The sequence below is a fragment of the Chinchilla lanigera genome, unplaced genomic scaffold (genome assembly GCF_000276665.1).
Source record: "Chinchilla lanigera isolate Chin_1 unplaced genomic scaffold, ChiLan1.0 scaffold00010, whole genome shotgun sequence".
NCBI lineage: Eukaryota > Metazoa > Chordata > Mammalia > Rodentia > Chinchillidae > Chinchilla > Chinchilla lanigera.
This window is the reverse complement of record NW_004955411.1, coordinates 36013753-36029361: the sequence shown is the minus strand read 5'-3', so window position 1 is coordinate 36029361 and position 15609 is coordinate 36013753. Positions and strand designations below refer to the sequence as shown.

At 39.5% G+C, this 15609-nt stretch overlaps 1 protein-coding gene and 1 long non-coding RNA gene across 3 annotated transcripts in view; one reads left to right on the top strand and one right to left on the bottom strand.

Annotated features, from left to right (window-relative positions):
• The first annotated feature begins 290 nt into the window (after positions 1 to 290).
• LOC106147841 lies at positions 291 to 15335 on the top strand. The gene is made up of 3 exons (XR_001232834.1): positions 291 to 484; positions 8342 to 8460; positions 14394 to 15335. It is a non-coding gene; the product is annotated as an uncharacterized LOC106147841 (long non-coding RNA).
• Positions 3557 to 15609, bottom strand: part of Mettl20 (methyltransferase like 20) — a 26223-nt gene continuing 14170 nt past the window's right edge. Inside the window, exons 5-6 of one of the 2 annotated variants that reach the window (XR_001232832.1) lie at positions 11925 to 12069; positions 8767 to 8904 (exon numbers count right to left, since the gene is read on the bottom strand). Coding sequence is in view for 1 of the 2 variants with exons in the window: in XM_005377899.2 (XP_005377956.1) it covers positions 4203 to 4234 (32 nt within the window). In the remaining variant the exon portion in view is untranslated. Of the gene's footprint in view, positions 4235 to 8766; positions 8905 to 11924; positions 12070 to 15609 lie in introns of those variants that run through there. The other variant, XM_005377899.2, reaches the window with a different exon arrangement.

Here is a 15609-nt window from a genome sequence, read left to right as displayed (position 1 = left end):
TTAGCCGTGGAGTGTCTGGGAATAACGAAAAGTAGCACCACCCAGTGCTGACCTGAAACAAGCATTCCAAGGAGTGCACTCCAAATGCCAGGGTGTACTACAAGTTTCAGGGCGGGCTGCTGTAGCAGGAAGTTAGTAGCCGCGGTCCGTTTTCAAGACCAGCGCATCTTAAATCTCTGATTGTGAAATCACCGCCTCGTGTAAACGCAAGACCACTTGATTTTCTGGATTGACTTCATTTTTAAAATGTAATTTTTATTAGTACATGTTTGCAGTACATAATGCTTACATTCAATCATGGGGAGTTGGTACATGTACATAATACATCTTACTTATTTTTACTTCTCCTCCAAGAGATAAAACTTTGAAGGGGAATAGAGAGAAGATTTTGGGAATTTAGAGTGATCTCAACATAATGCTGATTCGTTCTTTACAAGTTACTTCTTCAAAGGATTAAAACAGACTTTTTATTATGCCTGCACAGGTAAACTGAGCTTCTGATTTGCTGATGTTTTGGATTAGTTGTTCATATCAGGTTCTAAAATCTTAAGTCAGAAATCATATCTACTTTGCTCACCAACATATCCCAGCATAAGTAGAATGCCTGGCATGTTTAAGTCACCCAAATTACGGATGCATAAATGACTGCATAGATGTAAGGGTTAAAAATGTCTACCAAGGGGCCTTGGATTTAGCTCAGTGTTGCAGCGCCTGCCTGGAAAGCATGAGGTCCTAAGTTCAATTCTTTGTACCCCGCCCCAAGGAAAAAAAAAGTCTACCAGGTACAATAATCAGAGGTACAGCAATCCAGCAATTCTACAGACAGATGGGGACCAAAGCCAGATTACTATAGATCAGCAATAAATGAAAGGGTTGAATTATATACCTTATTCAAGAGGCCAGTTAATACATGACAACTGTCAATACAGAGATAGAACAACTCAGTGAAAAGAGCATGGGGTTTTGAGTCCTGCAAACCTAAATACAAACTCTAGCTCATTTCCTTATTGGCTATAAGACTTTGAAAGGAAAAGCACCTAAGTGCATATCATCCATAAAATAGGACTAATATCAGCTGCTTTGTTGCTGCTTGAGTGTACAAGGAGGTGATGAAAAACACCCAGATCATGTTATAAGTGTGTGCAGGGAAGAGTCACTATTACAACCTATCTGGTTCTTGGACTTTACTCCTACTCAACAGTGCCTGCTCCTGATTCCAAATTCCTGTGATAACTGAAACTTGATAGATATGACACCTGGGCACCTTGGATAGGAGAAAGGTAAGGTTAAAAAAAAAAGCTTAGAGAGGGATTAAAAGTGGCAGAGTAAAGACTGGCAGCAAAATAGAGCTGCTCCATGGTCTGGAATCAAAACATCTGGAAAAACAACTCAGTGAACCAAAAAAGTAAATCTCTGAGAATTGAGGGGTGGGAGAAAGATGCAGGAAAGCTAGAAACTACAGAGAAGCTGGAGAAACAGCACAACACAAAGAAAAGAACAAAGCAGTCTGGAAAGTTAGTCCCAGCTCCTGGGGAGAGAGAGCTATCTCCACTAACACAAGAAAACTGGATGCCAAGCCAATTACATTGCATTTTCCTCCCTCAGACTCACAGAGTGGTTTGCTCTTGGGAAAAAGGCAAAGCTCTATAGTTAGCCATTGCTGGAGTCTATTCTGAAAAGCAGACACTAAAAAAGAGGTCTACTGTAACAACAAAGTCTACTGTAATTGTAACTGACTTGTAGCCCTTAGCATACACACAATAGAAGCATAAGAAAACAAGGCAACAAAATGCCTCCAAAACCTCCAACTCCCCCTTGACTGATCCATGAGGCCTCAGTGGACAGGAATTAAAAGTTAAACAGCTGAATTATATGAAATGATAAAAGAGGAAAAAGCAGGGCAATAAGCTTCTCAAGGAGTTCAAAGATATTATAACTAAGCAGATAACAGATTTAATAAAATCATCAGTGAGCTTGCAAAAGAAGTACTAAAAAGCTAGGTGAACTAAAGAAAATAAAACAAAATATGACCACTTTGGCAAAGAATCAGAATCCGTGAAAAGGTACCAAACAAATCCAGAAGATAAAAATTCTTCTGGATTTTTGTGCATCAGAATGTGAGGATGGAGTATCAGAACTACAAATAGGGCTAATGCAGGTGACCACAGACTCAAGAGGTACATACAAACAATAGGAGAATATGGACAATGGATCAAACAGCTACTAGATAATGCAAAGAACAGTAAAGTTGATTACAATTAGTGAAAAATCAGAAGACAGTACAAATGGCATAAAAACAGTTTAAAAAATAATAGCAAAAAACTTACCAAGTACAAGAATGAATTTAATATATAAGTGAGGCATATAGAATCCCAAATAGGCATGATCAGAAAAGATCATCTCCATAACACACCACATTAAAATCCTGGAAGTCCAACACAAGGACAGACTCTTAAAAGTTCTTAAAGCAAAAAATCATTTGCAAAGGTAAACCCATTTGAATTATAGCTACCTTTTCAACACAAACATTAAAAGCCAGGAGAGCTTAGAGTGAAGCATTTCAAGCCCTACAAGAATACAACTTCAAACCTAGGCTGATATACCCTGCAATGTGCTCTTTCAAAACTGGAAGAAAAACTAGGACTTTCCATCAAAGAACACCTTAAAAATTGATGACCACAAAACCAATACTCAGAAAAATTCTCAAGCATATTTTAGAAAGAGACAATGAAGACAACAATGCCAAAATGTCTAATTGAATGACTACACCATGTAGGGGGAGCACTTAAGTAGAGGGTTTCCCCTTCTGAGAAAGTGACAATGCAAATCCAGGCAGACCCTAAATGTCATCTTCTTGACAACACTATATTTGAATGTTTTTCAACACTCTACTGAAGCTGTTCAAGTTTTCAAAAGAAGGGAAACTCAAAATGCTTTTGTAGAGAATAATAGAAACATGACATCCCCAAACCACCACACTTCCAGAGGGAAGGTAGTGGAGGAGTACCAGTCAGTCCTCACAGGTGTCCTTGTGAATCACAGTCTATTGCCCCATCCTTCTCATCCCAGGGGGTCTCTAGCAGCAGGTGGTCTGCTCAGAACTTGGCCACTGAGTCCACCCTCACGCCTGGCCACATCCACAAAGGTGCAATATGAGAGTAGCCCCTTTCCTCATGGAAACCACTGGGGACCCTCATAGACCACACACTCCATTAGGAACAAGAATTCCTCTCTTCTCCTGGCCAGAGTTAAGGCTTTCTAAGAGGAGCCAGGAAAGGCCAAACTTTGCCCAGAGTCCCTGGCAGGAGGCCAAGGAGGCCCCCTGTCCTGAGCAGAGTGCAAAGCTATAAACTCAGGTGATTCAGAGCAGAGGTAGTAGCAATTAAGAACACCTGGTATATCAGTTATTATGACTGTTTAGATATGATGAGGACAGCATTTCATTTAGCGTCTCAGCCTCAATTTTCCCACTTTAAAAACTATCTTATTCCAAGATTCATCCATAAAGTATAAGGAGAGGTGGAGAGATAGCTGCACACCTGAATCACAATCCAAGGTAGAAGCATGAAACAACATTGTACTCTTTATTTTAAATAAGTGAGCAGCAGAACCATGGTCACTAACAGCAGGCTTTTACTACTGGGCCATACAGAGAAGGGGAGCACGGAAAAGGAGCCCAGTTTCTACACGACGTGTCATTTATAGAACCTCCTTTCCACTCTGACATATAGATCTATTTGTAATCATCATCATTAGGAAATTACTATTCTGCAATATACATACTCAAAAATCCAGGGAATAACACTTTCTCTGGCAGTATATTTAGTTTAGCAATTAGAACATAAACCTAAGAGAAGTTACAAGGCCAAAGCTATTAGACTCCATTTCCAAAACACTTATGTAAAGTGAAAACACTACAGAAAACAGATGCTTTACTCCTTGCTTCTCCTTCAGAAGAAGTGTTGAGAATGCCAGTCATCTACAAAGCAGCACGACTTACTTGAGTTGTGTATCGGTCTAAAAGAATCCCTCTGATCACCTGAGGTTCCAGTTTTCTTCATTGTCAAAGTCAACAGTTCTCAGCCAGGCCTGAGCATTAAATTTAAACCAGTGGAACTTTTAAACTTTCAACACTCAGGATCCACTGCAGACCAATTAAATTGGTTCTGAAGAAAAAGTACTGGGCATGGGTAGCTTTTAAATCACTGCCAGATGATTTTAACAATAGGTAGAGCTGAAAAACAAAACAGTGGAGCAAAGGTTATCACCTGAAGAGGGGACAAGAATATATTCTGCAGTCATGTTTTCCCTGGGCCATTTTCCCTCCTGTAGCTTGTGGACTTTGGAGGGCACCAAAGCAAAATGTCACATGGTCTGCAGCAGCATTACTGAGCACTTCTCATATCACAGTCCAGAAAAAGTACTTTGCACCCCAAGATAAAAATAATAGTATCACCTAACTTGTTCTGCTATAAAACAAAACTTAATAGTTTGTCATAAACCTAGACTCCCTAGAAAGTAAGTTTGGGGGATGGTTATTGCTATACTAAGTCTGAAGATTTGCTGTGACCTTTGTGGATATGTTAATCATGCAAAGAACTAGCTATTTTTTCACCATAAACAGACTGATGCACACAAGAAAACCTAAGAGTAGTGGCTGTTTTGAGGACAGCATGCATGTCTTCAACCGTGAGTCCATGTCCTGAAACTGCTGATCATAAACCCCAAGGAGAAACCATTCACAAACTGAGATTAAGGACAACTCTCCCAACATTCCAAGAAGGCCAAGGAGGCCCCCTGTCCTGAGCAGAGTGCAGAGCTATAAACTCAGGTGATTCAGAGCAGAGGGAGTAGCAATTAAGAACACCTGGTATATCAGTTATTATGACTGTTTAGATAAGATGAGGACAGCATTTCATTTAGCCTCTCAAACTCAATCTCAGTTTCTTCTTTAGGAAAATGGATCTGAAAGTAGGCTCAAGTGAAGGGTCACTACATTTTTTGTTTGTTCTTTTTCAGCCAAAGCAGTTTTTCAGTCTCTTGATTCTTCAGAAGAAAACACAAATCATATTTTCACCCCCGATGTTATCCTCTGTAATCTTAAGTGGAAAGGAATGGAGGTCTATTTTGCTTCTAGAAGTGACCTTAGGCCTGGAATACTTGGTGGGCACTGAAGGCACAGAAAGGCCTAAACCAATGGAGCCTGAGTTACTCTTTGGAAGGTTTGCTGTAGTCTTCACAGGTTAAAATGTCACAGTGTCCTGGCTGTCCTTGGCAGGCAAGGGCCAAACTATTAGCTGTCCTCTTAGCCCTTATCTACTTTAACTTTGGTCTCCAAGTTTCACTGTTACATACCCAGAAGCTCAGTTCCACCAATCCTGAAGTGGAAGTATTGGGTTGTAACTTTAACTATAGTAAGTTAAAGTGAGATGCAAGAAGTTATTCCTTTTACTGAATGTAGATTAGCATTATTACTGGGAGTCAGTGTCATATCTTATCTATCTTTTAGGTGATGCATATCTTCTCAGAATACTGCTTAGTTGTTTATTAGAGGTCATGCATTTACCGAATATTAACAGGCCAAAGTTACAAAATTCAGAAGTGAATATGAAAGAAAACTAACAAAGTAGTCAACTTAGTGTAATCCTGAACCACAAAACATAAGTTTGGTGTTTTTAGAAACTGTATCCAAGAGTACTTGTTAAGAGTCCTTTTTATGAATGAGGATACACATGCTTTAAAGAAGAATCAAAGACATGGGTGACAAAGACTGAAAATAACCATGGTTAGAACTGAGGAAAGTTTAGCAAATGACAAGAAGATTAGTCACTTTTATTATATACAAATTTTAGGATAACAGTTATGACTGACATTATTACATCAGGATCATTAGGCTCTCTTTACTATTTTCCCCAAAATATACTTAAATGTTCATTTTATTACAAAGAATACTACAGGACCCCAAAAGTCTATCACCTCTAACAATTTTAGTTTGGGAGTTACCAGTATGGTAAGATGTTTACCTAAATTTGTACTTTAGAAGACTTATACATATGGGAAACATAAATGCATTTATCATGCAAAGAAGTCAGTAATAACTACTTTCCAGCCAAATAGAAATCCTTTACACTGTATTAATGTAGCTTCTACTTTTGAGAGGAACTTTAGAATCTTCTAGCAGGTCTATACAGGTTGGATGCCAAGCAGGTTTTAAATAGTAGGAATGCACAAGTGGTGGATTTTTTAAAAACATCATACTGGGGCTGGGGATTTAGCTCAGCGGCAAAAGCGCCTGCCTGGCAAGCGCAAGGTCATGAGGTCAGTTCCCGGTACCGGAGAAAAACCAAAAAAAAATAAAAATAAAAATAAAAATAAAAACATCATACTGAAAATCAATGTAGAAATGCCAAAAGCTAAACTAACCATATTATATGTTTAAGCTCTAGATGCAATGCATACTATGTTAAAATGGGAACTTATTGGTTATCTTGCTTATATTAACATTATATGATTTTAAATCTACAAATTACTGAACAATATTACAGTATTAATCCTGAAAATAAAGCTCAGTCTGAGCATATTTACCCTTCAGATATATAAACATCTCCTATCCTAGATATATATGTTATCAAATGTATTAGTGACGTAAAATAATAATTGTCCTTTTAATCAGAGTTATAAAGTGGCCCTTTAAAAGACTTTAAAAAAAACTGACACTTAAACCCTGATTTTGTTAAGACTCAATTCCTTAAGTAATCAAACTCAGTGAAGCACAAGAAAACACAGGAAATCATCTTGATAAAATGTAAAATCCTTGTTCTTTTCAGTTTTGTAAATATTTTAAGAACAGATTAAGGTTTTAGGAAAACCTCATGTTTGAAGTAGACAATTAGATTTTTTTGTTCTATATCAATGTATTAAATTTTTATTTTAGAAAATCCTTAAATAACTTTTTTTGAGACAGGGACTCATTAGGTAGCTCAGATTGGCCTAGAACAAATCGTCTTCCTGCCTTAGCCTCACAAATGCAGGGATTACAGGTGTGCATCAACATGCCTTGTCAAATAATCCTTTTTAATTATGGTAAATTTAATCACACATACAAGAATTTTTTCTGGGGATGATGGCACTGGCTTGTCATTCCAGCACCTGGGAGGCTGAGGCAGTTACAATGCCATGAGTTTGAGGCCAGTCAGGGTTACAGAGTGAAGTCAGTGCCAGCTTTGACTACATAGCAGGACCCTATCTCAAAAAAACAATGAAACAAAAAAAAATTATACTACTTGTTCATTATGACCTGTTCGGACATTTTTCAGAAATCTGTCATTTGGCTAAAAAAATTTACCATAACAAATCCTTAACTGTCTAGCAGGACTTTTAAAAAATGAAAGTAACTGGCAAAAAAGTAAGGGACTGAGAGTAAACACAGTATCATAGGATCCATGAAAAACCAGGGGAGTCAGGGTCTCGGAGAAAACTAAAGCAAGTTCATTTAGATGGCTTGTTTTCAGCCATAGAGGGAGTTTCATCTGGCAGTCTTGTGGCCCCAAGGGGTTTCCCAGAGGAAAACTCCCACTTCTCTCTCTCTCACTTCTTTTTTGAGACAGGGTCTCACTATGTAATGCAGGCTGGCCTTGAACTTGCTTATGTAGCCCAGGCTGGCCTCAAATTCACAATGATCCTCTTGCCTCAGCCTCCCGAGTGCTGGGATTAGAGGTGCCTGGCCTCATTTCTTTTTATCTTTTTGTTGTTGTTGTTGTTTTTCTGGTAACGGGAATGGAACTCACAACCTTGCACTTGCCAGGCAAGCTCTGTGTCTTTTTATCTTTGAATAAGGAAACATACATTAGAAATTTTAACTCTTAGTAACCTTTACTGAAGTTCAGGAAGAAAGCAATTTTAAACTGTGTGTGTGTGTGTGTGTGTATACATATAAAATCAATAATTTAAGAAAACACATTAAATAGACCCAAATGAATTGTCCACATATAGACTTTAAGAAACCATGAGTACTTGAATTTATACTTATTGACTGATGACTCAGATACTTTTATAAACATTTCTGAGCATTTATCACAATTATGTTTAGTTAACTTATCCATTTTAACAACTATTTTAGATTATCCATGAGAACCAAAATATTGGTTCTAGCAGAGCTTACACATTAATGTAGTCATATGTTTCCAAGGCCTCATCTTTTAAGTAAGAAGCCATGCAAGCCCAATGATTCTGTCCTCCTTTGTCTTTTTGGTAGACTACAGATTTATGGAAGGAAGGGAGAGAAACTGAGGAGAGAAAGCATGAGACTAAAAAGTCACGCTTGTCCATGTGAACTCTGTAGGTAATACAGTGTTGTAGCAAAAGCTGAAGAACAGGAATGTTGGGGAACCCTGTGGGTGAACGAGACAACCTTGGTCCTGGGAGATGAGCTGAGAAAAAGGGAGAGTCAGACCAAGAAAGGTGAGTGCCACTCTCCTCAAAGAAGTGACTTTAATGCAACTTGCAAATGGATTTCAGAGAGCATAGTTCAGCGGTTAGAGACAGGACTTGGTTCATGACCTGCTGAAAACCCTTAACTTTTGGTAGTGTTTCTGTGTGAGAAGTATGAGGTGTGAGCCAGAAATACAGTGAATGTTTAAATTTTTAAAAATTCGGTACAGTAAAAGACACATTGCCATCAATCCCCCTCAAATTACTCCCCTTCCCTTTGAACACACATATTCCATCATTCTTACCACTTTCTGAAGCAGTCCTGGAGGTCCTTGTTCATGAGTATCTTTATGAGGTGTGGTAAAAAAATGCAGTGAATGCTATCACCAAGCGCCATCCAACAGAAAGGCCCGTAAACACATTATGGCGGGTCCTCATTCACTTCACCAATCCGACACCACGCAACTTCCGGCTCTTTCCCAAAGTCAAAATGAATAAAAAGTAGATTTTTACAATAAAAAGTAGATTTTCAAAAAATCAATTTAGGATATTGAGGGAGCAATGATAACACAACTAAAGACTTGAAAGAGAACTTCCAGAACTATGTCAGAAAGTAAACAGAAGGATAGGATATGTGTCTGAAGTGAGGGGCAGTATTCTGAGGGGTTAATGTCAACATCTTTTACTACAACAATTTTCTTTTAAACATCCACTGCAACTTTTGATCACACTTTGTATTTCAGTGAGAACTGGTACAAACTCTTGCATATCCCTTAAGTCAGGGCTTCTGGGCAGATCCCCAGGAGAATGACTAGTAGCAAGAGCAGAGTGCTTACCAAATGGATTAGTATCTTTACAAGGTGTGATTTAAAAAAAAACCCCACAGTGTGTGTTGCCTCCAAGTGCCATTTAATGGAAGGCCAGCTTGTAAAAACATTACAGTTGTTCACCAGAACTGGCATTATGTGACTTCTGGCTCTTTCCCAAAGTCTAAATGATCATGAAAGGTAAACATTTTGAATTTATTCAGGACATTGAAGCAACTATGAGTGTGCAACTAAAGTATTTTTAACTATATTGCTTTGTCCAGATATTTGCTTTAAAGCTTAACTAATGTGGAATGGTGGGTCACAGGCTATCAATGAACCCTTGCCAGTTGTCAATTTTCCCTCCCAGAGAAGTATCTATCTATTTGGCTAATGCTAAAATGAAAGGGAGAGAGGTAGATCGAGAATACAGGTGTATGCAAAATTAGATGAAATAAAAAGGCTAGAAAAGCTAGGTGTCAACCTTGGTTGGTATAGTTTCAATACCTTTCCTGGTAGAGGTAGGTACACTTTGTCCCTTGTGTTTTGGTTTTCTCCTTATTGATGGTTGGAGTTATGGGTAGGAAAGCATTAAATATTTTATCCTCTGTCCTTTTATAGAATTGCAGTGGACTTTCTCTTGCGTTTATCAAATAGGTATGTCATTGTGTCTTCCTAGTGTTCATGAAAACCAAAGTTAAATGTTCAAGTCTTTTAAGTGCTGTTTTCTTGAAGGAGCATATCTTGTTCCAATTTTAAAAGGATATAACATTCCAGGGACTTACTTTGGTAGATAGGTTTTTAACAGGACGTAGCTGTCTAGTTCCAGTCCTTTCATGGATTTCTATGATCTTGAGATAACTGAGCTCCCTAGGAAACTATTTACTCTCAGGCCAACTAGACGGCACAGTGGACGCTTTCCTGGGTCTCATTCTACAAAGGGTCTTACACTCAGAGAAAGCCTTCCCATCATGACTAGATGGCTCAATGGAATGTCTGTCACCAAGTATACACACTGTATCACTAGCCCCTCAACTAATAGAAAGTGACCATCACCCTGGAGTCCTCCTCCTTTCCTGCTCCCAGGAGTAACCAATAGCCTGATTTCTGATGCCTTCAGTTAGTTTGCTTCTTTTCACAAGTTATAAATAGAATGAGGCAGTGTATTTTTAAAATCTGGCTTATTTTACTTATATTTGTGAAGTTCATCCCCCATAATTGCACATAGTCTTTCTTGTTCATTCTCCTTGTCCTAATGGTATTGAACTGTTTATCTCATTTATGGTTGTTGGACATTTAAGTAGTATCCAGTTTGGGCATATTACTAATAGGGTTTCAATGAATTTTTTTGCATAACTTTTTATGTTGGTTATATTTTGTCTGTTTAGGGACTACTCAGTAACTTAGCTTCAGCAGCCCCATAAAGTGTTGGCCAACTAGGCTTCTCCGAAAGCAGAGGGGTTGATTTTAGGTAGCCAGGTGAGTTGTCTGCTTCCATGGGATGTTCTAAGCATGCTCACTCATCAGAATGATACAGAAGTGTTTTCACAGGTCATTCAGAGACTGTGGTCAGGTGGAAGCCCTGTCTGGTATATATGTGATACGGTGAGGCTGTTCTATGGTAAAGGATGGTTCTTGTTGCATGGTTCAGGAAGGGATTACAGAGGTGAAGAGAGATAGAACCCCAAAGAAAGTTGTGTCTGGGCTGCCTAGAAACTGCCAAGAAAGAGCCGGAGCAAGTAACAACCCAGGGGAAGATTCAGCTTATGAGGCTGGACAAGTCTAAAGGGATGGGCAGAGAAATAAAACTGGATTTGATCAGAGAGTGTGGAGCTCAGAAGGAGCTCTCAAAGCATTTTATGAATGAATTAAGTTTATAACTTTTGTTTTAAGGAAATTTTGAAGGAAGAGGAGGAGGGGAAGGAGGAGGGAGGAGGGGGAGGCAGAAGGAGTAGGGGAGAAAGAGAAGGAAGAGGAGAAGAAGGAGGAGGGGGAAAGCTCAGTTCCTACAGTACAAATCTTAAACTAAGAATGAACAACCAAAAAATTATTACACTAGGAAAATGTATTTTTCTAAACAAATCTGGACTGTAAGGATGTGAGCTTTGTTTGGAGGCTGTTCTTCATTCAGATATCCGCCCCATGCCCTTCCTGTCCCCTGGCCTCTCAGGAGCTTTGGCTTTCTCATGTATAAAACTGAAATATTAACATGCTCACCTATAGGGGCCCTGTAAATGCGCTCTGAGAATTTAGTGCAGCAGTTTCACCAGTGTGCTTCTTGGCACATAGCACCACCAGTAAAATCAGTTAACATTCTTAGCATTTTTCTTATTCTTGTTTCTAATATTACCTGTGTGACTTTTTATATGGTACTCTATAGGAATTCTCAATTTTTTAAAAATACCAGGTTCTTGTTATTTTGTTAGTGATGAACACTAACAAAAATATTTGCTTACTTGCCTGACTTTCAGGTGAAACTCAGAGGAAGGATGAAGGGGAAATCCTGTCCATGTGTTTCTGGAGTATCCTTTACTGTGAGGACAGCCTTGGCGGTCTGGTGTACTCGTTTAGTTTAAGAAGAGGTCAACAGAGCTAAGAGTAGCAGGAAGGTAAGGGTCACTTGCATGAAGGAAATCATAATTTTATGCACTATACTCTTAATTCCTGCATGGCATTTTTAAAACATACCCTGATGGGACAGGATGCTTTGGTGCAAGAGACTCTGTGGGCAGCTGATTCTGAAGGCACAGCCAGGCTAGGATGTATGTTCAGGCTGGCAGTGGTTGGTAACTTCTTTCTACCTCTGTCATCGGATCTGGACTAGGTCCAGGGCCTGTGGTGTACATGAAGCCAGAGTTTACCCTCAGGAATATCACTGTTCAACAAATACATAATCTAGTGTTCTGAAAAGGAAACTTGTAGAGATGCTTCTGTCAAAGAGAGCACTGACCCACAGTCTAAAATTCTACTTCTGCCTTTACTATATGTCATTTAAATTTCCTGGACCTTAGATTTCCTGTCAGAAAGTTGGTCATTGAGACAAAAGCAGGTTCTGTGAATCTCCTAAATGTGATATTTCCTTTGGGACACATTTGTATAATTCTAGATGCTAGATTCTTTCACAGTCCTGTCCCAGAGCAAAAATTCTTATGACACCAGATTGTGGTGCTTGTGATAATGGGACAGGGAAGGATCTTAAAGTGTGACCTAAGTTCACAAAATTATTATTGTCCATGGCAGATAAAAAAAACAAATAAACAGACTTAAGGCCCCATGAGTACATACAAATCCATTTTCCCACCAATATTTACTTTAACCATATTGACATACCTTGCTCTTTTTAAAATGGTGTATATACTTCTATCAAACTACATACACAGATATAAAATATACTGAATATATGTATAAGGTGGATTGACAGCTGGTGGTCAGCTTGTAACAACCAGCTGAACTTAACCAGCATGGTGCTTGTTATGGGAGGCCATCTGAGGACTGTTGCCAGCAGCATAAGAGTCAGGATTGGAGAAGAAGAAGAGAAACCACTGGGAGCTTAGAGAGGCTGTAGGGAGCTGGTAGAAGCTGTTGGGTGCTGTTGAAGGAGCTGTTGGTTCTCTTGAAGGAGCCTGTCATGCTGGCTTTCCTGATGTACTGGGCTGTTTTCATTGTCTGAGGAGCTCGGGACCTTGTTGTTGCTGAGAATGGCTTTAGTTCACTTTCGGGGAGCTCTGGTCCTCACTCTGAGCATCACTTCATGGCTCTGAAGGGGAAGATGGTGCACTGTTCAGTCTCCTGGAGAAGATTGTCATGTTGGCTTTCCTGATCAGAAGAGCTTGGGACCTCACTGTTGCTGAGGATGGCTGTTGTACTTTTCAGGGGCGTGCCAGTTCTTACTTTGAGTGTTGCTTCCTGGCTCCAGTGTAGATCCCTCAGCCTGCTAGCACATCCCCTTCTTCCCGCTGGCACAGACTTTCTAGCTTCCACCACTGGCCTTTGGGCCTTCCTAGTGCACACCCATGAAAAAGGCCTGCATGGGTCATTGTCATGGGCTCTAGGCCTCCAGTTGGACTTGTGGGAGACACTGTTACAGGCTCTAGCTCTTCAGCTGGATTCATGCAGGACATTATTGTGGGATCTAGGCCCTCAGCTGGATTCTTTGGTATTTAGTGTGTGGACAGTGTCAGGCTAGACCCTGAGTAGTGACCAAGACCACAAGGACAGGAAGGATTGAAGCAAATAGCACATCTTTATTTCAGGCTGGGTGCAGCCTGGGCCAAGGGTGAAAAAGCCATTGGCCCTGAACAAAGGAAGGGGGCCTACTTTATAGACTATTTTAGGTATGAAAGGTGGGAAATTCCACTGAGGAAGGTGGAAAATTTAAGTTCCTCAGGGGTGATTGGTGGTTCTGGTGCATCTGGGGGAGGGAAGTGCAGGAAGACATTGGCATGTTGTTGATTTATAGTGTGACATTCTGTAGACTTCTGAGGCTTCCTGCAAGCCTGAGAACTAGACCCGGAAACCATCCTGACAAACAGATCCACTTTAGTCTCTTGAGTTGAATGAGAGGCTTTCCATTTGAACAGACTGATTGTCTGCTGGAATTTTTCTCTTTAAGTCAAGAAGTACAATGTGAGGGACCTATCAGACAGATTTCCTGCACTCTCTTTCTGCATATGGTTCTTTGGGTGACTATTATAAATAATCTTATAAAATATGTTTCCTGTATTATACTGTTCCCCTTGCAAAACCCCAAACCAACACAAGGTATAGTTGAATTATGCATGCTATGTTTGGATTGAATGTCTCTATTTAAATTCTCATTCCACACATTGTGGTTACACCTTTGAGAGCGTCCCAAATAAAAGTTGGGTTGGCTTTGTTACACAAATTTTGAAGAAAACATTTATTGGAAAGCACTATTAGCATTACAATTAAATATTTTTTCAAAGCAATGCTTAAAATTAGCATTAAAATTAAATATGGGATCAAATGGAATTAATAAAAACAACTAAACAGTGTTCTGATTTAGTTACTTTTAAGTTCTAATCTTTATCCTGTTATATCTGGGGGTATCTGGTTGAACTGATAGCAGAACCAGTCGTACAGGAAAGAATTAAAGAAAACTCAAAACTTTGAATATTTGTACTTTCAATCTTTTAGGTACTCTGGAGACTGGCATATGGATGAAGTATCTTTTGCCTAAGAGTGCAGGCAACACCCTGGCCTCCCCACTCTGCTGAAGGACACCTTCCTATCTGCAGAATGACATGGAGGGAGAGGACACTGTGGCCTCTCCACGCTGCTGAAGGATGCCTTCATATCTGTACGATGACTTACAGGTGTGTAGAGTCAACAGGGCTTTAAGAAAAGAACATGAAGAGAATTTGAACTTTCATTAGTGGATTTATGGTTTAATCTTAGGGAATTTTGGAGAAACTTAGGTTCTGATGCCAGAGTTTCAATGTACCGAAGCCCTCCACTGCCTCAGAAGTAGAGGAAGGAATTTTAAGAGCTCTTAAATCCATTACTTAAGAGCAGTGGCTCAAGGCTGTGGGCCTTATAATCAAAGAAACAATGAGGAGGGTCCCTTTGGGGTGCAGTGTTCCTTGAATGCCACAGTGCTGTCCTCTTCTGGTCAAGTCACAGCCCTGAGTCTTTTGAACCAAGAAGAAACTTAAATAAAAGATGTGCCAGTTCACAGCCATGGTGGCAGGATCCGTCTAGTCTGTAAGCAGAAAATGGTGTGTGCTAACTTTTTAGAAATTCTGGCAGCTTTCTGATTGGAAAAACCTTGACAGCTTCCAGTGAGCAACCCTGAACTGGAGAGTAATCCCTTGCTAATGACAGACAGCTAAGTACACTACAATAATTGCCTTCTGTGTTTTCATTTGTATTTCAAAGATCAAATTCTCATCGTACTATCAATTTTTTTCCTATGTATCTTTCACTCCTGTAGTAGTAATTTTGTAGTAGTAATTTGTAGTAGTTTTGTAGTAGTAACAGCTTGGGGTAGTAATTATGTGATTGGCTATAGATACTTAAGCCATTTGATACTGTGGTATGTAGATTTTAAAGGAAATGCCATCAGATGTCTTTCTGGGATATTCTGTGCAACCTTGTACTATATTTATTTTGGATCTTACTCTTCTTGCCCTTGATTTCTGATTAGCTCTTTCTCCTCTCTGCCTTTGTCTCTCAATGTGCTTAAAAGATTTTCAACAGTTCTGTACTTGTCCAACAAATAAACATTATCTCAACCTTGGGGCAGAATTAAGATACAGAATAACAGGGCTGGGGACATAGCTCAGTGGCATAATAGCCTGCCTGGCAAGTGCAAAGTCCTGAGTTCAGTTCTCGGGACAACAACAACAACAAA